This window comes from Phoenix dactylifera, chromosome 12 (assembly GCF_051530095.1).
Source record: "Phoenix dactylifera cultivar Ajwa chromosome 12, Ajwa_hap1_PhDact_Kaust_v1.1, whole genome shotgun sequence".
NCBI lineage: Eukaryota > Viridiplantae > Streptophyta > Magnoliopsida > Arecales > Arecaceae > Phoenix > Phoenix dactylifera.
In genome coordinates, this window is record NC_143201.1 from 12408520 (window position 1) to 12432535 (window position 24016).

General features: G+C 39.0%; 1 protein-coding gene across 1 annotated transcript in view; it reads left to right on the plus strand.

The window, feature by feature from the left end:
* The first annotated feature begins 484 nt into the window (after positions 1–484).
* Positions 485–24016, plus strand: part of LOC103698741 (chitin elicitor receptor kinase 1-like) — a 34315-nt gene continuing 10783 nt past the window's right edge. Inside the window, exons 1-8 of the mRNA XM_088708413.2 lie at positions 485–631; positions 1282–1315; positions 1533–1667; positions 5255–5445; positions 7250–7339; positions 13216–13309; positions 13416–13567; positions 13642–13733. Of these exons, the coding sequence (XP_088564539.2) occupies positions 485–631; positions 1282–1315; positions 1533–1667; positions 5255–5445; positions 7250–7339; positions 13216–13309; positions 13416–13567; positions 13642–13733 (935 nt within the window). The remainder of the gene's footprint in view (positions 632–1281; positions 1316–1532; positions 1668–5254; positions 5446–7249; positions 7340–13215; positions 13310–13415; positions 13568–13641; positions 13734–24016) is intronic.

The window sequence follows — 24016 nt, forward strand, 5'->3', positions numbered from 1 at the left end:
AAAACAAAGACATCTAGAAACATTCAAGTCGATAAGAATCTTGTGGATAGAGCAATCCTTCCATTTATGAGGTAGAAAGACAGATTTACACCCAATATATGGCAGATTATTTATAAGATTTTTTGGTTTAATGAGCCTAGCTCCTCCCAACTTCTCTATTAGACTCATATAAGCCTGTTATATTTGGAGTCAACATAAAGATCTAATAGAACGTTAACAAATGTCTATATGTTGCATGATTTCAACTCTGCATAGTAATAAATCCATCAAATAAAATAGAATCTAGTATATCTTTTTTTTTTTCCCTGAAGTTTTAGTTTTAAGCTCCACTATTGTTCTCAGTATGGTCATTCTGTAGCATCTGTTTCGTGCATTACTTTTTGGAACCAGTATTAAACATAGATACTTAATACATTTGAAGTACTTGCAAATGTGAAGCAGTGCCTTGTCTACCATATCTCCATGTGCCATATCTCCTTGCACCATGGTTCCTGCTTGCATCTATCCAATTAGCAATTTGTCTGATTCAGTGTTGCCCAAACTAAAAGTTGCTTTGGAGCCACCTTCAAAAAGACATGGGAGAACTGTTGGGAGAAGTGAGAACATGGGACAAAATATAGAGAAACTACTGGTTACTAGTTTCCTATTCTTTGCCAAATTGTTTCACATGCATTTTCCACTTGTTTTTCACTTATTTTTAAAGTCAACTTGTGGTTTCCCAGATCAGAATTTTTTGTCCATTATTACTCATTCCTGTTTCATTTGTCATATCTTTCACCCATTTGAACTCATCCTTTTCTAGATCTATCTTCATGCCCTTTTCCAAGTAAGGAACACAGTTAGTGATATTTAAAGATATGTAAAAGTGAGTATATATTTTCCAAATATCACAGCGATATGTATTTGACTTTAGTCAATGTATAGTTAAATGCTTCTGCTTTTATGGCAGGCCAAAATTTTAGCTTTTCAAACATCAGATATGTGAGCTTTGTGTCATATTAAATGAAACTAAAATGAGACAACAGGATGGAACAATCCTTAAAAATATTATCTAAGTTTCTTTTATTCATTTTTCTAATATATGCTCTTATTACAATAAAACTCTTTGAGGTACTGTCTTCTATTCCCAATTTTGAAATTCTAAATATGTGAGTCGGTCATAAGTTAGCTTCTCCCTTCAGGAAATTTTGGAATTTTGCTATAATTTGTTACATGATAACCTAGATTCTCTCTTGATAAAGTTTAGGATTGTGCCATAATTATTTTATATGGCTTTTGCAGATCCAAACGGAAGTTATCGCCCCTTTCTGTCAAGGTAAATATTGGTGGGCTGTCTTGCTAGTGGCATTCATATATTTCTTTTTGTTGATCCTAACATGGACTTTGATTATCATGTTTTGCAGTACAGGTTGTTGTTCATTGCCCTTCTGCATCAGTAATCAAGCATGAGTTGTGGAAATAAGATCTACTATAGTTTCTCAGTTTTTAAGTCTGACATTGCTCTAATGGCTTTTGACATTGAATACAAGCAGGTATTTCACGGGCAGCTATTGCTGGTATTTCTATAGCTGTAATAGTTCTACTAGTATTAGCCATCTGTTTGTATGTTGGGGTTTATAGGAGAAGGAAGGCAAAGAGGGTCGCACTGCTTCCATCACTATCTGAAGGTAATGCCAATCTACATGGCCATGGTAATTCTTCATTGTGATTACAACAGCTACAATTTGCACTTAGCTTTTTCTCGTGTGCTATGCAACTGATGCTGGACTTTTATTACTTTTCTTGCAAGATCCTAATGTTATATGCATTTCAAAATTTAATTTGTTCAGATCTTTTGGTCATATTAACCATTTTCTGAGCTTAACTAGACAAATTGACATTTTCTTCTCCATTTAGTTCATTATGCCACATGGTTAGCGATACAAATTGGCACAGTAAGTGGCTTTCTTGTCTACAGGAGTTCATGATCATTGCATTAAGCCTGTTCTTTTTAATAAGGTGGCTGGTGCACTTAATTGTAATGCTTCACATTAAGCACCAGCATTGCCAATTATAGCTACAAATTATGGAATGCTGGAAATAGGTAACTATTTGGGTGTCTATGAAGTGTAGACATGGATACAGGATATGGATGTGACACAAATATGGATACATTAATCCAGCAAGTCCTGAAAATATAAGATATGATATGGCTGGACATCACTATAAATAGTATATATTCTTAACATATTTGTACAAGAAGACTGTAAAGCATAATGTGTTGTCACAGTAATACGGTCCACACAATGTGAAATTGGCAAACTCCTTTTAGTGATCATATTCATAAAGCATATTCCATAATCCTTATTAACATCAGAAATTCTAAAATTGGTCATCCATCATGGCCATCACTAAAAGGTTAAGATTCATTAAAGGAAAAAGGAAACCCTTACTCTTATCCCCAGATGTATTTTAAAATTCTAACGGAAGTATCCACAACCTTTTTCATTGAAAAAATATTGTATAAAAATACTTAATTTGGTAGCCAGCACATATTTTAGCTGTATTTGACGCACATTAGATATATGTCCATGGTATGCAATTTGAAATGTCCATTTGGGTGTGTGTGGATGAACTACACAGCTGCTAGCTATCCATCAGATCATGACATTCTATGTGCAGGAGTACCTTCATCTTATTATAATACCTTATGTCATTGCCTTGTGATGGATATGGACATTACTCTGGATGGGAAAGGCTACTGATCTTGTCAAGTGTATTTATGGCATATGCTTTGACATCAAGGTCGGAGGAACCAGTATCGGGCATCGTATCGGTTTTCCGGTGGCAAGAGTCGGTACGGGCCGTGCTAGGTCTGTATCGACGAAGGAGACAACACGCTGAAAGAGAAAAAGAGAGAGGGAGGGAGAGGGATGGATGCCGGTGGAGGGTCGGTGGAGGGCTGTGACAGGCGAGATTTTTTAAAATCACGAAATTTTTTAAGCCACGGCCGATTCTCCTATTTCGAACGGCTGGACCCCTATGTCATTCAAAACAGGAGAATCGACCTCTCGCTCTCACTCTCGCTCCCTCTTCTACTCGCCCTCTTTTCTTCTCCTCCTCTGGCTTCGGCAACAGATGTCGTTTCGTTCTCGGAATCGTACCAGTGAGCCAGCGATACGGCTCGGAATGGTCGGAATCGTCCGATTCAGGATGGTTCTGCTGACCCTGTTTGACATGATATGTTGAGATTCACGAAAGATGGTATACTTGAAAGGAAAAAAGTCTAAAAGTCTAAAATTTAGTTGTATCTAATTGTTTGACTAGATATACTCTAGGAGGTTGTTAATGTGCAATTTAGGTTGAGCCTTTTGGACTCAAAATGATGATTAGTACCGAGGTTTGCCGGACTGACCGTACTGGCATACCGGCGAGCACTGGCACCGGTACGATTCCGGTTCGGTACCGGCTTGGAACCGGTATCGAATCGGAGCCGTGCGTGCGGACATAAAAAAACAACGCGTCTGCGCGCGTCCGCGGATGCTTCAAATGTCTTAATGCCACTCTGTGGCATTAAATGACCCGCGTGGGCACGATGCCTCGCGCGGGGAACCGTGCGCGGGCGCGGTTCCTGCGCGGGGAGTCGCGCGCGGGTGCGCGATCTTTGCTCATGCGTCTGCGCGTGATTCCTAAAAAAAAAACAGACGTGCGCGGACGCGTTAAAAGCCACTCTGTGTCTCTTCCTCGCGCGCGGGCGCTCGCGTGGGGAAAATGTGCTTGAATCGGTGCGAACCGGCCCGGTTCGCGCCAGTACAAGTACGAAATCAATCGATTCCGACCCAGTTTGGGTCGGAACCGTTTTTATACGCTGTATCGTACCGGTGCCCGTAGGCACCGGTTCGATACAGGCGGAACCGACCGGAACCGGTCGGTTCAGCATACCTTGATTAGTACGATGCTACTAATGTGTATTAGTGAAGCTGCTTGGTGTTATTATAATCAAAGTCTGAACTCCACACTTCATGTCGAATCTTTTGTAAAATAAATAATGGTTCAAAATCAATGATGGGTCCTCCAAGTTGGAAATCCACACTGTTGAACATTATCCACAGCACTAAAACCTAGAAATTAATAATTACATGTTTTGCTGCTCTCTAACCTGTGCGTCATGCGGGCGCAAAAAATGGATGGTTTATGATATGACACCATGTTTGCTATTGTCTAAGCATCAAAATCTATTGGTTTCCAATCTAGATATGTTTTAATATATGTAAAACATGAGATCAGTAAAGTAGATTCTCAATTTAAATGCCTGTTATGTTGTTTAGCATAGTAACAAATGGGCACCACTTGATTTTTGCATCCGCATGATGCATAGGTTAGACATCTCTAAAAGTTGCAATCGTTTTATTACTAGGTGTTCTTATAAGTGTAGGTCGTAATCAACATGTGGATCTTTGATTTGGATGCCGCATCCATTATTCTGGCATTATTAAATATTTTCTCACAGATTTCTTTTAGAATTATAATTATAAAATTATGTTAGGTGTGGAGTCCAGCTCTTAAAAATCAGTTGGGTTGTGATGTGACATTTTTAGGTAGTCTTAGCGGCTTCTTTGGAGGTGCATTTGTGTGAGTTTGCATTCGCAATTGTTCATGTTATTCTTAAATGGATACATAGTTGTGACTGAGATCCATGGAATAAATTGCAATGGTATAACCAATATAATCTATAATTCCCACATGCTAAATTTGCTTCCAGTATCCCCAATATTTCAATAATGGTAATGTTGTCATTCAGCAATATATAAAGTGGTGTTCTTAATCATGTCATTTTAGAGGACTAAAGTATATCAAATTATTCAATCATGAGACAGAAAAGAGGACATGAGGAAATTACAACTAATACAAGTGAGCAATTGATACTCCTATTAATTAGTTTGTTTGGTTGAAAGGTGATTCAGTGATGTTTCAGCTGGGGCCAAATATATACTATTCTTCATCCTAATCTTAGGTTTTGTCAAGCAAAGGTTGCTTTCTAACTTTCTATCATCCTCGACCCTATTAGCTGTGAAGGTGTAGCCTACTGAGAATGTCTTGGAAGTTTCAAATCATTGCAGCTTATCATACACCTTGATGCATATGAAGCAAATAACTGTATAGCCACAATGTAGAAGTAGCTGGCTTTTAGATTTTTTGGTTCTTCTTTCCTTTATCATTATGCCTTCTCTCTATAGATCCTGTTTACTTAATGATTGTCCCTCATTTGGTATAGGTGCAGTTTCTTTGTATAACTCTCCAGCAGATACTCCTAGAACTGGCACCCAACCGGCAGGTATTACTGTTGACAAATCAGTGGAGTTCTCTTATGAAGAACTTGCAAAGGCTACAGATGACTTTAGCATGGCTAATAAAATTGGTGAAGGTGGTTTTGGAGCTGTTTATTATGCTGAGCTTAGAGGAGAGGTTGGTAATAACAATCGCATATAGTGATACTCAATATGTACTAGTCATGTTTTTTCTTTTTGTATTCTTCTTTTGAATGCCATTATGTGCTCAAAATTCTTTGACCTAGCAATATGCGGCTTTGTTTTATTTCTTTTATTTCTACTATACATTTCACTCCGTATATTCCTTCAAGTTCAACCAACTGAGAATTATTTACGTGGGTTTATATGTTAGCTTATACTAATAGTTGCTTTCTCTTTCTAAACACGAAGTCATTGCTTGTGGATATTTAACTCTTGATCAGCTTATGTTACACATATTGCAATAAGTAAATCTATTTCAGATCAAACATTTGATGGCCAAATTCTCAACCTGTTTCTGTTGGAGGTCAACTCCATGATGAAGATTTAATTGGTTATTTAACAAAGAAATTAAGAATATTCTAATAGGAAATTATTATTCAGAGTTGGATTACACAATAAACATTAAATCTTTGGTAGAATCAATTTTTGAAAACAATGATGGCCATCCAATTCAAAGATCTCGAATGTTATATTGTTCTGCAAGTCTATAAATGCTTAGAAATTAAAAGTCATATGTTTTGGAAGGCTCTAGCCTATTCATCAAGTGTGTGAAAAAGTCAATGGCTTAAAGTGCATGATATGATGTTTTTGCTATGATTTCAGGCTCAAAACATGCAATATTTGAACTTGTGTGTTTTGAGTATGCATAGGTCAATATCAATGTTGATATATCCTATCATGTATTTTACCAACTTAACACAATTAGAACTGTCCATTTTGTCACCCACTAGATGCATAAGTAGGAAACCACCAAAGCATATGACTTTTAATTTTCAAGCATCTATAGTGGTGTAGATCATAATCAACAGTGTGACCCATCATTGGCATTTATACTGAAAATTAACATTTAGTTTTTAGTCTAATATTTTTATTCATCTAAGAAAATTTTTATTAATGTTTCCCAAGCATAGAATAATGGGATTAAACATGATGACTTCACTAGGGTCAGGGTGGTCTTGTTAAGTAGGTTTGCTTATTGAGAATTTCACTAACATCATTGATTGAATCCCATGATGGGTGATGTTATATTTTTACTGCAAATTGAGCCATTATTCATGACAAGGTTGTGATCATGTAAGATATTCACAAATTGTGACAGTGTCGCACCATGAACTAAAATATGCTAGTGCTACTTGGAGACGATACAAGAATTTGACTAGCATTGATGGCTCATGGATTGACATTATTAAGTTCTTTTACAAATTTTTCAAGCTTGGTGTTTTTGTAACATTTTTTGTTTTGTTTTTACCCTGATTACTCCTAATCATGCAGTGTTTATATCCTTTTACAATTCATTTCTAGTTCATAGTATCCCAGTGAAAAGTTTACTTGCAAAACTACATAGAATGAAGTCCTAATATGGCAGAGACTAGTCTTGATCCTTTGTTTAGGAACAGCAATTAAACCTATCAGGTAAAAATTGTACTGCACATCTTGTAAATATTCAGTGTACAATGAAAGACATGTTTTACTAGTGGATAGCTCTTGTATGAAGCCTACTGAGCTGCAAACAAACTTATTGCTTTTAGCCTTTGAACTTTTATATGTCTTGATTTTTAGTTTTTTTTGGAACTGTCTCTGCTTCATCTAATCACATTTCAGAAATGCCATTAGTTTTCAGTAAATTGCATGGCATTATGATGTAACCTTTTTCTAGTGTTTTATTTCAACTCTTTTTTCTTCCTTTTCAAGATGAGGCTTTGTTTGGTTTTTAACTCATTAACACATCTTTCTTGCAGAAAGCTGCTATCAAAAAGATGGACATGCAAGCAACTCAAGAATTTCTTGCTGAACTGAAAGTTTTAACACATGTTCATCACTTGAATCTGGTAAGGTGGCTATTTGTCTGTTAACAGTGTAGTTATTACCTGACCACATATAATATTTCTATGAAGAAGGGTAGCTATGTACTTGTCTGTTTTGACATCTTATGGTGGCCTGGTTATTTTAATTTTTTGTAGGAATGTCATTGAGAAAAGTTTATTGAGTGTATTTTTGTGTATGTGTTTGCATGTGTGTGATAGGAAGTGACATTATAGTGCTGAATTCTATAGATGTATGAAGAAAACTTTTGAAGGAAAGTTTTCAAGTAAAGTTCGTTGGAAAATTGAACAAATTTTACTTATTCTGGCAATACAGCTAGGCTAGGACTGATCGTATATGGAAGTCCAAAATCAACGTAAATCTCCTTTACATCATGCGTTCGATTAGATATTCTCTGCTTGACTTTGTCTTATCCAGTATTGCAACCTTGACAGCTAGTAATTGGCTTTCCTTGTAGTCAGACCCTGTTTTCAAAGGATAAGAGATACCGTGAGAGATGGATAATCAAAGATCCAAAATCTTGTAAGGAATATAATGGAGATGAAAAATAGGTACTGAACTATTTTTCGACCAAGGAAAGATAAAAATGAGAGAAGATTTGATTTGAATAGCTGGAACGACTCCTTAACTTTATAAATTCCTGAGAGGCGGAATGTGTTAATGATTACAGATTAATCCAGGGTATGTCGTACCAGCCCGTACTGGCCGGTATGGGCTGCTATGAACTGGTTCGGGCAAGGACCGCTACCAGATCAGCATGGGATCCGGTATCGGGGGCTTTTCATTGAAAAATCGGCCGGTACGATTGCTGTACCGGTACGGGACCGGTACGTACCGGTCCGGGCCGCTACCGATATGCTGACCGGTACTGGTACGGCGGACCTTGGATTAATTTTTTTCTCTGAATGGTATTCTGCAAATTATTTTGAAAATGTTGGCTACCAAATTTTGGAAATTTCTGCATATAGAGGTTGGCTTTGTGCAGAGTTCATTTATAGAGGTTGGCTCTTTGGATGCCAAAAGAAGCAAGAGGAGGTTGTTCTTTTCAAATTTGATTTTGAAGAAGCGCATGCTAAGTACTGGTTGGTAGTTCTTATCTTTACTCAAGTCTAGGGAATCGTGAAGTTGATGGATTAGATGGGTGAGTTTTATTTTCATGACTTCAAAAACTGCATGACTCCAGAGGACCCCCTTTCTCCTCTTTCATTATTTTTCTGTGGATGCCTTGTAACTTATGGTTGATAGAACTGCAGCTGGAGGTTCCTCTTCTTTTGATGGTGTATCATTATTACCCTTTGTGTAATGACTCAAGACCTCATCTGGAAGTTCCTTGTCCCTTTTTACCCAAATCTCCCCAGTACGCAACCGATGTGGGGACTGAACAACCCACACACACAAGTCCTCACACATTTGCTCCATTTTAGTCTTGGTGTTCTCACTAGGATAAGGGGTCAAATCTAATCAAAACACCATGATTGGCCCCTAGTTAGCTCCAAAAGAGCCCCTGGTGCAGTGTCTATACTCTAGAGTCTACATGAGTCATGGGCTGGGTCCATGCTAAGGCCATTTGTAATGACCTAGGATCTCATGCAAAAAAGTTAGCCATAAGGTTATTTATATTCCTTGCCCTATATAAGTACCCAAGATTTCTCCGGTGCATAAACAATGTAAGACTAAACACATTTTTGCATAGGTCCTCACACTTTGCAGTCGACATAGTTGTTTTAGCAAGTTCTTCAATCTTTTAGGAAGGGGGGTTGATATGGGTTTGTGATTCTCTAGAATTTTCTCTACAAGTTGGAGAATGTTCCATTCAAAAATATCTTGATCTCCTATTATGGTTAGAAAGCTTGTTAAAAGTGAATGATTGGCTTCCATTAATTGATGAGTGATTGCTAACATGGTGAAGTATATCCCTCACCTTGGTAGGTAGATCAATTCCAGTTAATGCTGTTTTAATTTTCCTTCTATAGTATTATTTCTTACAGATTCTTAAAGGCGTACTCAAAAACTATAAAGATAAGAAGGTTTTGATGAAGGGGAAAAGGATTGGTGTGCTTGTGACTAATGGCTTTGGATAGAGTGTCTTAAGCTAAAGAGAATGGACACTTAATTATTTTGAAATTCGGAGATTTAGCCCTTCTCTGGAAATGGCTTTTGGAGATTCTTGGATTAGGAAACCTCTCATTTATGGGATTTTTAATGCTGATTGACACTTCAGAGGGAGATTGTCTAATCTGTTCTGACTGAGACCTATTACGCAGCTTTCAGTGTTCTGAAGGAGGCATCTAAAGTTACCAAGTCTTAAAGTTAAAATTCCTATCAAGATTGGGAATGGCAAATTCAGTAAGTTCTGGATGAACGTTTAGGGCCTGGTTGGGTAATCCAGTGGGAAAGCCTGACCAATCCAGCTGGATTTGTGGTTTGGAGAACCCATTTGGGCATGGGCCACTTTCATCTGACTCCGCCTCAGCCCATTCTGTGGGAGAAACAAAGGACCCTTGTGGATCTTTTTTCCTTTTACTGCTAAGTTTGGCATCTCTATCTTTCTCATCATTGCAAATCCCCACTCTCTCCTTTCCTCCCTTCTTCCCTTCACCCCCCCTTCCCTGCCCCCTCTCTCTTCAGTTCCTACAAGAATACCCAAAGAGATCCTTAGTTGGTTATTGTTCCTTTGCAACCTTATTTGTGAACATGTTTGAATTAGCTCAGAATAAGTATGTTTTGGATGAATGTAGAGAATTAGGGACCCAAATTTTTAAAGATCACTCAAGGGAAGTCCAGTGAATCAGCATGGTCTGTTTCTCAGATTGTTGGCAAGTGTTTCACTTTCAAATCATTAAAGAGAGCTTGGAATGTTGAACAGAATGGGGTGTTCAAGATGAGATCATTATATTGAGTTATCAATGGTGGCATTCTTAGTTGTTATGCGAAATTTCATCAGATGGTTCTGTTCTTTTATGACTGAGTTTTATGTGATATGCGACCCACAGTTGTCAGTTGACTGTAGATAATTTGATAAAAAAATAATAAACTGAAAGTCAAGGATGTAACTCTGTAAAAGGTTGTACCATTGAGTGAATCTATGAACTATATTTTTCTCTGTTCTCTTTGTGTTGGAGCTCTGGCTTTCCCTCAAGGCTTTTTCAGGAAGGGGAAGGGCAGACCTGGTTCTATGATTTTCTTTTGGACTTAGTGGTGAAAGATGAAAGTCAGACCTTCCTATAGAATAGCTTGAAATGCATTTGTGATAATGACTTCTCAGTTCTCAGGATGTATGGTTGGAGAGGAATAGCCATGTCTTAATTAAGAAAGCTGAACCTGCTCTTAGGTTTTACAGAATGCATTTGATGTGCTGATTGAGCTTGCATAAGCTGATTCATTGATTGCTAAAAGTGCTTGAATATTCCCAGAGAAGTGGGTAATGACTCCAGGTTCTGTTTCTTGTTCAGGTGGACCCCCATCTACAAGAAGTGATTGTCGATTTTGAAGCCAGTCTGCTAGTGACCTTGCTTGTTCTTAGAGTTATGTGGAAGTTCAGTTTCCTGGTGTTTTCTTTTCTTATAGGAGTGCTGGATTGATTTTGGTTGTTTCCTTGTTATTAATTCGGTTTATGTGAATGGATGGAAGGCAATGCTGCTGTTTGTGGTTGTAGGAATCAAGGTTTTGGATCTGCAAAGAGTCATTTTAGGGGCGGCTACTGTTTTGAGCTGGGATGCTGAAACTACATCAGCTTCTCTTTGAGCTCTAGATGAGGGTGCTGCTTATTATTCATCACATTTTTTGGGCTACTTGTGTAATTACGACTATCAGGAGTCTAATGCAGGCTTTAGTGTAGGTAATTGAAGATATGTTTTGGTAGATACAAATTAAAGTGACTGTCAAGGAATCTAAGAGATAAATGGAGTGTTATCTGCTTCAGCATTTTATTTCACCATTTTCTGATTGAGACTTGTTTGCTGAAAGATACACATATATGCTGTATTACATTCTGGTACGTGACACGGATTTAATGGCGTAACAACTCAATTGGATCTAGGATGAAATCGACAGATTCAAATTTCCTAGCATTTGGTTCAACTGCCTCTGCTTCCATTTGTGATGAAAGGTCAACTAGTTCTGGATTGGGGAAGGGAAGTCCACACAATGCAAGGCTAGTGGTATCAATGGAGTGAATCGGTCAAGCTAAGACCAGAAAACGTGGGTTCCTCAACCAGAAAGAGATTGTGGGGAGAGAACATCAGACAATGTCAGTCATAACGAAATCCAATCCGGTCAAGACCATATGGCATCAACATCGGGTCAAGCAGGCCATGTTCCACGCATGACCGATCGGTCAAACCATGTCTTGCTGTCTCAATAGATCCGCTTTAGATGGCTTTGATTGATTTCCACCCTTGAATCTTAGACTAAATAACTTTCCCAGTTTGTGCTGCTCCAAGGCATAGCTTTTTTCTGCCGGCTGGGGTTCTTACATTGGCTAAGAGGATGAAAAATTCCATCTCTTTTGCGGTCTTGGAGATCGGGGGAGATAAGAGTTCGCCCACCTTATTTTGAGTGGGTGCTCACAAAGTCAAATTTGGATTATGGGACATTAATATTCAATCTGAGTTACAAAAAAAAAATTATATTGTTATTAATGGGATATAATAATAAGATTATGATTATCTTAATTGAAATCTTTATGTACTTTATTATAGTATTTGAGTATCTGGCCCTGCACAAATATGATCCAGACACATATATGATATATGATTTATGTCATATATGTGTGGATATATGCGTGCATATCAAGAATGAAGAAAATGCGAATATGGTTGAATGGTAAAATTTCTCTTTTCAAAGGAGACAACACAGCTGCAATGGATCTAGTTCAGAGAAGTGCTGCTGGTGATGGAGAAACCATGTTGATGGATGCTCACAAAGGTGTAACTTTTGCCAACTCTTGAAGGAAAGGAGTTTACTTTGCAGCTTTTGGAGTTCTGTTATGATGAAGCTCCCTCTTCTCTTGTATGCTTGTGATGTCAGATTCAAATTTCCTAGCTTCTGGTTCTGCCTCCGATGGGAGGCTAGGTTTTCATTTTATTATCTTCATTTGTGTTAATAGTTCTTTGCAGGGTTTTGAATGCTGCCATATTTTCTCAAAGTCTGTTTTGCTTCCAAGTGTCCTATATGTATTGACACATTTTACTCTAGCTTGGTGCATGAGTGTAGGTAACACTTGGATTAGGATCTTGCTACTAGATGTTGTCTATCATGAGCTAGAGACCGGTTCATATTCATACATCAATGCAGTTTATCATGGGTTATTTTGGGATTCATTTGCCTATCTTGGAGCAATGGACACAGCACCTCTTCTAAAGTAGCTTCCGTAGGATTTTATATTATATAAAGTTTCCTATGTTCAAAGTTCAAACCAGAAGAAAGGGAATTCTAGAACTTTGAAGGGTTGATGGCAGTTGCTAATTGATCTATAAATATGTTAGTTTCCTGGTTACTGGTGGATAGGTTATTTTCATATGACTTTTGACCTTTTAGGTTTTAGCCCATTGTTCTGTTTGCATGCTTTGATGTCTTTTCTATTTTTCCCTTGCTGTTCTTTTCTTGTTTCACACTATATCATTTCCATCTGTTTCACAGTTGCCCAGTGGTATATGTTGCTTTTATTCAAGTTGGCACCATTTTTTATCCTTCTAATTTCTTTTAGTATTCTGCTGATCATGGAGAATCCTGGAGGATGTTATATATGACTATTAGTCTTTGATTTATTTTGATTGGTCACCTATAGGTAGATTGATTATTTGACGTTTTTATTGGTTGGAAGATCTTGAAAAATTAACTTTTGGAGTATTCACAGTATTTAATTTACAATTTATGGCAGGTGCGCTTAATAGGTTATTGTATTGAAGGCTCTTTATTCCTGGTATACGAATTTATTGAAAATGGTAACTTAAGCCAACATTTGCGTGGGTCAGGTAAGAATGGTGGTTGTAAAAGGGAATCCTAAAATTGCTAGGCCATTGGTATTTTCAGCTAGTTTTCATGTATATAATTATTACAGCTATTATACTTTGCATATAGCTAGGGATCCTCTACCATGGGCCGCCAGAGTGCAGATTGCCCTTGATTCAGCAAGAGGTCTTGAGTATATTCATGAGCATACAGTTCCGGTATACATACATCGGGATATCAAATCAGCAAACATCTTGATAGATAAGAATTTCCATGGAAAGGTTGCTTTCATCACTTCTACTTGGAAGACTAATTATTTTTACATTCAGTAATAATAATGTGCATATCTTTGCAGGTTGCAGATTTTGGTTTGACAAAACTTACTGAATTCGGAAGTACGTCACTTCCAACTCGGCTTGTTGGTACATTTGGTTACATGCCTCCAGAGTAAGACATGTACCCTGTCACTCTCTAACCCCTCCTCCCCACTCTCAATCCTTTCATTCCACACACATAGATGTACTTTTTTTTCTGTTCTAGTTAGTTGCTTTAAGTGGATATTAAGTGCCCCATGTGTCACCATTTCATGATCTAGCCTTGTGCCCTTCTCTTTGGGATTGTCTAATGAACCTCTTTTCTCTCAGACTCTCCATCCACACTAATAGTATTTTTCTGTTCTCATTAGTCGCATTAAGTAGATAATAAAGTTCCCCATACCATCCATGGTTAATCCTTATGCTTCTTTATTTAGTATTGTCTATCATAATTAATGTTGAATAAATATATGCCAAATCTTCTTAACTTTTTAAGACTCATAAGTTTTCTTTGATGGACCTTTGAACTACATTATTACTTGCTGGGGCAAATGTGATGGTAGTAAGTCTGCATGTTATATTTTTCACAATGTTTAGTGGGTTGGAAACAGACCGAGTATGGACCAAATATTAGTATATCCATATCATATCTATTTTTGTTTCACGAATATGGATACAAAATGAATATTTAAAGTACGAACATAAATATGGATATAAGTTGGATTTAATATAGTCACTTATTTTTCTTAAAAGTTCATAACTGCTACAAAATAGGATTGCAAGCAAAACTCGATATCTAATATAGATTAGAGTCATTGAATAATTGTCTATTTTATATTCATATCGATTTTTCTTTAACAAATATGGGTGCTAAAATGGATATTAACCGGATGCTCAAATTTGTATTCATATATGTATAGACTCGGATAAGGAAATGGATCTAGACAGAAATTATCTGGTTCACTTTCACCCTTAATGTTAGGCAAAAGATAGGGTTCAAGAAAACAATTTGAATGCATCATAATTTCATAAACAAGAAAGATGAGATGGATTCTAGGAAATGAGAAATGTGCATATAAGGAGTTGTAGGTGTTGTACAACTTGACAAAATTATGAAGAATTGATTGAGATTGTACAAGCACGTATGACAAGGATCTGAGTGACCTTGAGTAAGCACGGTGCTTTAAGTTTTGTTAAATAATGTAGGAAAAGAATAATATAGAAAAAGGACAAGATCTAAGGTAGCTCCAACATTCGCCGTCTCGGTACTGGACTCTGTACTGATACCATACTAGACAATGTCAGTATCGTATCGTACGGTACGGTATGGTACAAATTTTTTTGGTGTATCAGCAAAGTCCGTCGAACCAATATTGAGACCCGTACCGTTCGGCGGTCGTACAGTTTGGTACTGTTTTCTTTGCAGGATCTTTCCGACGACTCTTCGCAAGGCAGCTCGTCTTTGGTTCTCTGAGCTGAGGCCCAGCTTGGTTTTGTCCTTTGAGTAGCTGGGCAGACAGCTAGCAACCTACTTCGCTGCCAGTCGATGCCAGCATCGGACCTCAGACTCCCTTCTTGACATCAAGCAGGAGGGAGTCTCTAAAGGACTACATCGATCGCTTCACCTTAGCCACATGGGAGGTTCGCGATCTTGACTAGTCCATTGCCATGTCGGCGTTGAAGACTGGAGTTCGGTCCTACAAGTTCTCCATTGAGAACTTTTTCGCCGACTTTGCAGAGATGCTGGCCTGGGCTCAGAAGTACGCCAAGGCTGAAGAAGCCATGGCCTCCCAGTGGGAGACGGCCGAGCGACCTTCCAAGATGAAGGAGCGCTCCCGACCAAGGGGTAGATCCTCCCGACGCGAGAAAGATCCTCCTTGGCCCAAGAGCCCGACTTGCTCGAGGTCTTCCCTCCAGAAGTTTTGGATATACATTTTCCTCATACCACCCGAGCGGAGATCCTCATGGAGATTGAGGGTCAGGGCTACCTCCGACCTTCATCGAAGATGCGACCGACAGAGTCGCGAAAGCGATCGAAGAAGTATTGTTGCTTCCACTAAGATCACGGCCATGATATAGAGGATTGCTACAAGCTTCGTGATAAGATCGAGGCACTTATCCGCCGAGATCGGTTGAGTTATTTTGTCCATGATCAAGCCTACAGGAGGGAGCTCGAGGAACAAAATCCAGTGCCGCGTGAGGAGTGGAACGACAACTGACCTCTCGCGGGCATCATCAACACCATCAGAGGGAGGTGAGCAGAGGCACCTGAAGCGCCGAGCTTGGAAGGAGCTTCCTCAAAGCGTCCGTGCACAATAGAAGTCATCTCCTTTTCCGATGAAGACCGAAAGGGTGTTGAGCCCCCTTGTGATGACACTGTAGCTATTTTTCTTATCATTGCAAGGTTTGATGTAAAAAAGGTTTTAATACATAATGGAAGCTCGGCTGACGCTTTATTTTGTAATGCCTTCCAAAGGATGAGTGCTCCTCTGGTCAGATTCACAGGAGATTCCGCCCCGAGAAAGTACTATGAAGTTAAACTTTCTTGTGGCCTAGGTTTCTTGGCCAACCAGGGATGAATGCCCTCCGAGCTGTGGCCTCTACCTACCACTTGCTCATGCGGTCCCCCACAAGTCGAGGGGTTAGCGAACTCCGAGGAGATCAGGCAAGCAGCCAGCCGAGGTCCCAGCCCAAGCATTGCTCATTAAAGGGATGGATGTACGGGATGAACTGATAGTCAACTTTAAAGACCACGCAATAGCACGTACCTTGTAGGATAGTGATTATGGGTATCGATCCACAGGGATTGGGGTACAGTTCTTTTCTTAAAAAAAATATTTAAAAAGAAAGTTTGGGAATACTATTGAACTAAATAATTTAAGAGAAATGCAATTAAAAAATGATATGAGTTGGGAGAACCTAGAGCAAGGAATTCACCACTAACATAGCAACAATGGTTAATTATATTTTACTTCGTTTTTGGATTAACATGCACATTGGCTACAAGCCTAATAAGCATTCAAATAGGAAGTCACAAAAGTAATTTAGGAATAATTCATCTTCAGTTGGCATGCAATGTCTACCCTAATCTAAGGTGGCAGCACACTGCATCTTTCTTAAGCATAAACTATCTTATATTTACTTAATGATCATAAAGAACAATTATATAAACATCATACTTAAAATTACAAAATCTAAATATGAGATGAAAAGATATTCATTATAATCAAAGAAGTTCATACAATTCCAAGAACAGAAATAAACAAATACAAAAACCGTTGTCGCCTTTATCAGGGCTTCATCCTGCCCTAGTGAAGAGATTAGCCCTCCATGTAGAAGTGGACGATAGCAGCACAGCGGGATGAAGACGGCATGACTGACTTCTTCCGAGGGAGGTGGCGGCGGGAAAGAAGAGAAGAATACGTCGTGATGATGGAAGAAGCTCCGGCTAATCTCCCCTCATTCCATTTCTTTTTTTTTTTCTGTGGGAAGTTCTTCCCATAATACACAAAGTAATCTCTCTCCTTCTTCCTTTTGTGGGAACTCCGCCTGAGAGAAGATGATTCCATGGGATTTGTCTCCTCCCCTTTTATAGCCTTCACCAGCCCTCCAGTTTCCCTCTCTGGATAAGATCTTCCGAGTGGGAAGATAAGCTCGTGGAGGCTTCATCTCTTCTGGTCGTTGGAAGATAAGCTGGGATCTGAAGGAGACCATGGATGTTGAGAGGATCTCGGACGGCTGGAACAAGCGTGGGCGAGCTGGGAACACATGGGATAGTGATGATCGCTGCTGGTATTCATCCCGTGAATAATGGAAGGAAGCCATCGGGAGGATGCTTGATTTGATTCGCTGGATCCGCGGTTGTGAAGCTCGTGATGGGAAGACGCTCACGTTGAGGCGGCTGCTCGCTCTCATCCGGAAGCAGAGGAGATGAAGATGAATCGCCGAGAAGATACGTGGGGTCGCTAGGATTTTGTAGGAGGAGAGAACGGCTGGGAGGAAGATCGTATCCGCGGAGGATGGAAGATTTGTAGGATTGATCCGGACGTTGGGATGCTGTGGAATCTGGGATCTGACCTTGGAAGTTTATCCACGGATGCTGAGAAGTTGATCATGAACGGGAGGGAGTTGTGGACGCGTGATCTGAGAGGATGAGAGGATAACTCTGTTCCGCCCGTGGATGATGGAGTTAATTCGGATCAAGAGGAAGGCTGGATTGATCCGGAGTAGAGAATCGTGGGAGGCAATCGTTTGGGATGTTCATCCGATTGGGAACAGGGGATGCTGGGATTTTGTTTGTGAACGGAAGGAGTCCAGAACAAGAGGAAGGTGATGATGCCGTTGGGATGAAGGTTGGTGGGTTTCGGATGAAGAGATTTGAAGTTTTGAATTTGATTCAGCTGGGAAGAGGTGGTTCCGAAACAGGGGAAGAGGCTGAGAGGATAAGCTTGGGAAAATGGCTGAGACGTTGGGGGATTCCATGGAATCAAGCCGGAAGAGAAGGACGATGAAGTTAATCCAAATGCTGGGAAGGATTCGGAAGAGGAGGAAGGTTGGATTCGGGATGAGCGTGGGATTGTTGCGGATGCAAGGGATGCGGATAGCGAGCTCTTCCGTGATGCTCGGGGAGAAGGATTTGCTCGGAGAAACAGGGGGTTCTTTGGACGGGTGATCCCATGCGAATGTAGAGCAAGGGAGATAATTCGTGGATTTGATTTGGCTTGGTTGGAAGATGGGAATTGAACTGTTTGAAGCAGGGGAATTAATCCTATTCGGCTGGGAAGAGGCTAAAGACTAGAATTTTTTGAGATCTGTGCAACTATAGATGAATAGATGATATACTTTGAGATCTGAGAAATAAATGATTGAAAAGTGTGGGAAGAGAATTAGGGGAACTTGTGAAGAGACAAGAATTAATGGGAAGCACTGGGTTTTGGAGGAGAGTTCTTGGAGTCGACTCCGGAGGATGTGGAATTATGAAATGATGCAGTGTAGGTTTAGGCTTTATCTTATTGAGCTTGACTCGACCTGCATACATTAGGCTTAATCAATAATCAAAATCGAATTAAAATGCATTGATGAAGGTGAACATATTTTCTCATGTTTAAACATAAAGTATATATATAAAAATACTAATAAGTGCTATGTAAAATAGATTTATTTATACATTATTTAGCATTTATCACACCCCCCAACCTATATTTTGCTAGTTCTCGAGCAAAATAAAAAAAACTCACTTTCGCAGGAATCGCGATTGCATTTACCGTATGCAATAAGGCTTTAAACCCCTAGGTGGCCCTAGTGGACGAGTTTTGTCTCGTGAGGATTTCCGGTTCAGATACCCACAAACTGTTGTCTCTACCCAAAGAGTTTATTTTATTATTTCATAAAATCTAATTTCAAATGCATAAGTGCTAAGAATTTCAAAAGCACACAAAGTTTTAATTACTAAGTCAGCCAAATCCTAGGTTAGTATGCAACTTAAGTTGAAGTTATTAAGTTTCCATTAGGGAGTTGTAAGGCTCATTTATACTTGGGTGCTCGGTGATATCTGGACCATACACAAGCTAAGACTTTAGATTCCCCAAAATACTGCTAAAGCTAGCAGTTTCCAAGAATTGGTCAGATAAGACATAATCACTGATTCAAAATCATTCTATCTTGCGGGATTTCGAGAGTTGTGGATATTTATTTTAATACCTCATGGGCTTTATCTGTAATATTCCAGTTTACTTGAATTTTTACGATGGCTTTCACACTATCGTCTTTTTCAAGGTCAATATTTTTTTTTTTGTATTTATAAATAAATTATGTACTTTTACTTTTGTAATGATTCCTCCATGTAGCGAGCATTTAGTCAACAACTCCCACACCAGATGGCATAAGGTGTTGGGCATCAAGACTCCCCTACAGACCTATGCTCGGGTTCATCATCACAATTCCGATGACCTTTGACAATAGGTAGCCCTTTTCGATGTACCTGACTAAATTCACTTTTTTTTATTATTTTTATTTTTTTTATTTAGTTTAATAAAGGAAGATAATAGTGAATTAGATAGGTATGATTCATCAGGACTCAAGATTGCTACCAGACTTAACAACATAATGTTGAACCTAACCCTTAGAAGTGCAGGCCATATGTGTTGTGAAATGCCATAGTAAAAATTATCTTACAACTCGCTAAAAGAACTTTTAATAAAAAGAACTCAAATTGTCTTACTTCTGACTAATCATTGGGCTTGTTAGATTTTATATACTTTGTGCATTTATCATTTCAGCACTAATGCATAGAAATTTATTTTTTTTGTTTTTTTTTGAGATAAAAATTCGAAAAATTTATTTACAAATCAAAAATTTGAAAAATTTCTTCAAAAATTCGAATCCTATACCCCCCAACCTAGATCAGACATTGTCCTTAATGTTCTTTTTTTTCTTTTTTTTGAATATTATGTTATTATTTTTATTTTATTTTATTTTATTTTATGTTGGACGAAAATATGATGCATATGGAGGATAGAAACATTTTACCTTAGTTGCATCAGTAATATGAGGATTCCTGTTAAAAAAAAGCGACAAGAAAATATGCAAAAATAACCTATGAGAATTGGGTTGCCTTCCAACAAGCGCTAAGTTTAACGTCTTTAGCCAGACGCAGTGCATCCTTAATTATCCCGATAAATAGGATCCATCAAATCAAGGAATTCAATCAACTGTTCATCTGCAACACACTCTATATAAGGTTTCAATCTTTGACCATTGATGTTCAGGATACGACCATCACTGATGTTTTGAATTTCTACTGCACCATAAGGAAAAATCTTTTTAACTAAAAAGGGACCATCCCACCTAGAGCGAAGTTTACCAGGAAAGAGACAATTTAGAATTGAATAGCCAAACCTTTTGATTAGGCTCGAAAGACTTACGGTTATGTATTTGTCATGAAAAGCCTTAGTCCTTGCCTTGTATATTTTGGCATTTTCATACGCCTCATTGCGTAACTCTTCAAGCTCATTCAGTTAAAGTTTCCGGTTAGAACCAGCTGCTGCCATATCAAAGTTAAACTTTTTAATGGCTCAAAAAGCTCTATGCTCAAGTTCTGCCGGTAAGTGGCAAGCTTTACCAAAAATCAGTTGGTAGGGAGACATGCCAATAGGAGTCTTATAGGCAGTACGATAAGCCCAGAGAGAATCGTTTAACCTTTGAGACCAATCTTTTCTATCAGGGCGTATTGTTTTCTCTAAGATGTGTTTTATCTCCCTATTGGAAACTTCAACTTGCCCGCTTGTTTGGGGATGGTACGGGGTGGCAACTTTGTGGGTGATTGAATACTTGCGAACCAAAGCCTCAAAAGACCGGTTGCAAAAATGTGATCCCCCATCACTAATGATAGCTTGAGATGTGCCAAAGCGACTAAATATATTTGTTTGTAAAAACTTAACCACAACCTTATGATCATTAGTCCTAGTGGCAACAGCTTCTACCCACTTCGAGACATAATCTACCCCGACAAGAATGTACTCAAAATCAAAAGAACGCGGAAAGGGCCCATGAAGTCAATACCCCAGACATCAAAAATTTCTATAATTAAAATAGGGTTAAGTGGCATCATATCTCTACGGGTGATTGTACCCGTTTGCTGGCATCGCTCACAAGTCTGGCAAAAATTGTGAGCATTTTTGAACAATGAGGGCCAATAAAATCCACTTTGTAAGACTTTAGCTGCAGTTTTTCTACCTCCGAAATGCCCCCCGCAGGCTTGGGTGTGACAAAAATCAAGAATACTCTGAAATTCACATTCTGGCACACATCAACAGATTACTTGATCAGGGCAGTACTTAAATAGATCGGGGTCATCCCAAAAGTAGAACTTAACTTGCGAAAAGAATCGATCCTTGTCCTGCTTGGATCAATGATCGGAAATTTGTCCTACGGCAATATAGTTCACTATATTGGCAAATCAAGGTGTTTTCACTTGTTGTACCTCAAACAATTGTTCATCTGAAAAGGAGTCATGAAGTGGTGAAATGTTATGAGGAGGCTCGAGAAGGATTCTAGACAAATGGTCTGCTACAACATTTGTGGTACCTTTCTTATCACGAATTTCTAGATTAAATTCCTGTAACAACAGGATCCATCGAATTAGGCGAGGCTTGGTGTCCTTTGAAAGAAGGTACTGGAGAGCAGAATGATCAGTGAATACAATAACCTTGGACCCTAAGAGATAGGATCGAAACTTGTCCAGAACAAATACTACAGCTAGTAATTCTTTCTCAGTAGTGGTGTAGTTCAATTGTGCGTCTGAGAGTATCTTACTAGCGTAGTAGATGAAATGAGGTAACTTGTCTAGTTGTTGCCCTAAAACCGCGCCAATGGCATAGTCAGAAGCATCACACATAAGTTCAAATGGAAGGGTCCAATTGGGAGGTTGTATAACAGGTGCTGTAGACAACTTAGATCGGAGCTTTTCAAAGGCCTCTTTACATGCTTCATCAAAAACAAAGGGTGTATCCTTGGCAAGGAGATTGCACAAGGGCCTAGAGATTTTGCTGAAGTCTTTAATGAAGCGACGGTAAAAACCAGCATGGCCAAGAAAAGAACGGATTTGTTTCACAAATTTGGATGGAGGAAGATTAGAAATAAGATCAACTTTTGCTTTATCTACCTCAATACCTCTTTTTGGACACAATGTGTCCCAAAACTATACCCTCTTGAACCATGAAATGGCTCTTTTCTCAACTTAGCACTAGATTGGTCTTCTTACATCTTTTTAGAACCAGGGCTAAATTATTGAGACAATCATCGAATGAGGGGCCAAAAACTGAAAAGTCATCCATGAATACTTCCAGAAATTTTTCTACCATGTCAGAAAAAATTGTCATCATACATCGTTGAAATGTCGCGGGCGCATTGCATAGTCCAAATGGCATTCTTCTATACGCAAATGTCCCAAATGGACATGTGAAAGTGGTTTTCTCTTGATCATCGGGATACACAGCTACTTGGTTATATCTAGAGTAACCATCTAGGAAATAGTAGAAACTCTGACCGGCTAGCCTTTCCAATATTTGGTCAATAAAGGGCAAAGAAAAATGGTCCTTCCTAGTCATAGAGTTAAGCTTTCTATAGTCGATGCAAACACGCCAGCTAGTGGTCGTGCGTGTGGGCATCAACTCTCCTTCCGCATTTTCAACCACCGTAATGCCTGACTTCTTTGGTACTACTTGAGTAGGACTCACCCAGTTGCTATCAGAGATAGGGTAAATGATCTGGCATCTAGCAACTTCATTTCTTTCTTGACTATCTCTTTCATGTTAGGGTTGAGTCTCCTTTGCATTTCACGAGTCGGTTTTGCATCTTCTTCTAGGTGAATGCGATGCATGCAAATAGATGGGTCAAGCCCCTTCAGATCGGTTACGGACCATCCAATTGCATATTTGTGTTCTCCTAGCACGCTCACAAGTTGACTTTCCTGTTTGTCCGACAGGTCAGCTGCAATGATTACAGGTAGGGTATCTTCTGGCCCTAGAAAAGCATACTTAAGGGTTACCGGAAGTGGCTTTAACTCAAGTTTGGGAGGGGACTCGGTGGAGGGGCATTGTGGTGCACTAGAAAGGGTAGGAAGAGGTTCATATCGGATTCTCCAAGAATGAGAATTCGTGGGAGATGGATTGTCGAGCAGGACATTGACTTCTTCTATGGCCTTGTCTAGATCAAAATTATCAATATCAAAATGTGTTAAGCATGCTTCCAGAGGGTCATCTGCCAGAATATAGAGAAGGGCTTCTTCTACAAGATCGTCCATTTTGTCTACTAGAAAGCACTCATCTTCCCTTGCGGGTTGATCAGAGGCGTGGAATACATTTAGTTTGACTTTCATGTTCCTAAAAGATATATCCATCATCCTAGTTCTACAGTTAATACACGCATTGGCTGTAGCTAGGAAGGGACGACCAAGAATCATAGGGATCTGTTTCTTAAGATTTAGCACAGGTTCCATATCAAGGACAATGAAGTCGATTGGAAAATAAAATTTGTCTACTTTGACTAGGACGTCTTCAATTGTTCCTCGTGGTATTTTAACAGATCGATTAGCCAATTGCAGGGACACCGAAGTAGGCTTCAATTCACCTAATCCGAATTTCTCATAAACTGAATAAGGTAGAAGGTTCACACTTGACCCTAAATCTAAGAGTGCACGATCAATAGAATTGTCTCCTACCACACAAGAGATGGTAGGCGCACCAGGATCCTTGAACTTAGGAGTTTTGTGCTGGAGGATGGAGCTCACTTGTTCAGTTAGGAAGACCTTTTTAGGCACGTGTCTTAGATTTTCGTTTCTGGGTACAAAGGTCTGAGAAATTTGGCATAGGATAGAACTTGTTTTATGGCATCAAGGAGAGGGAGGTTGATTTTGAC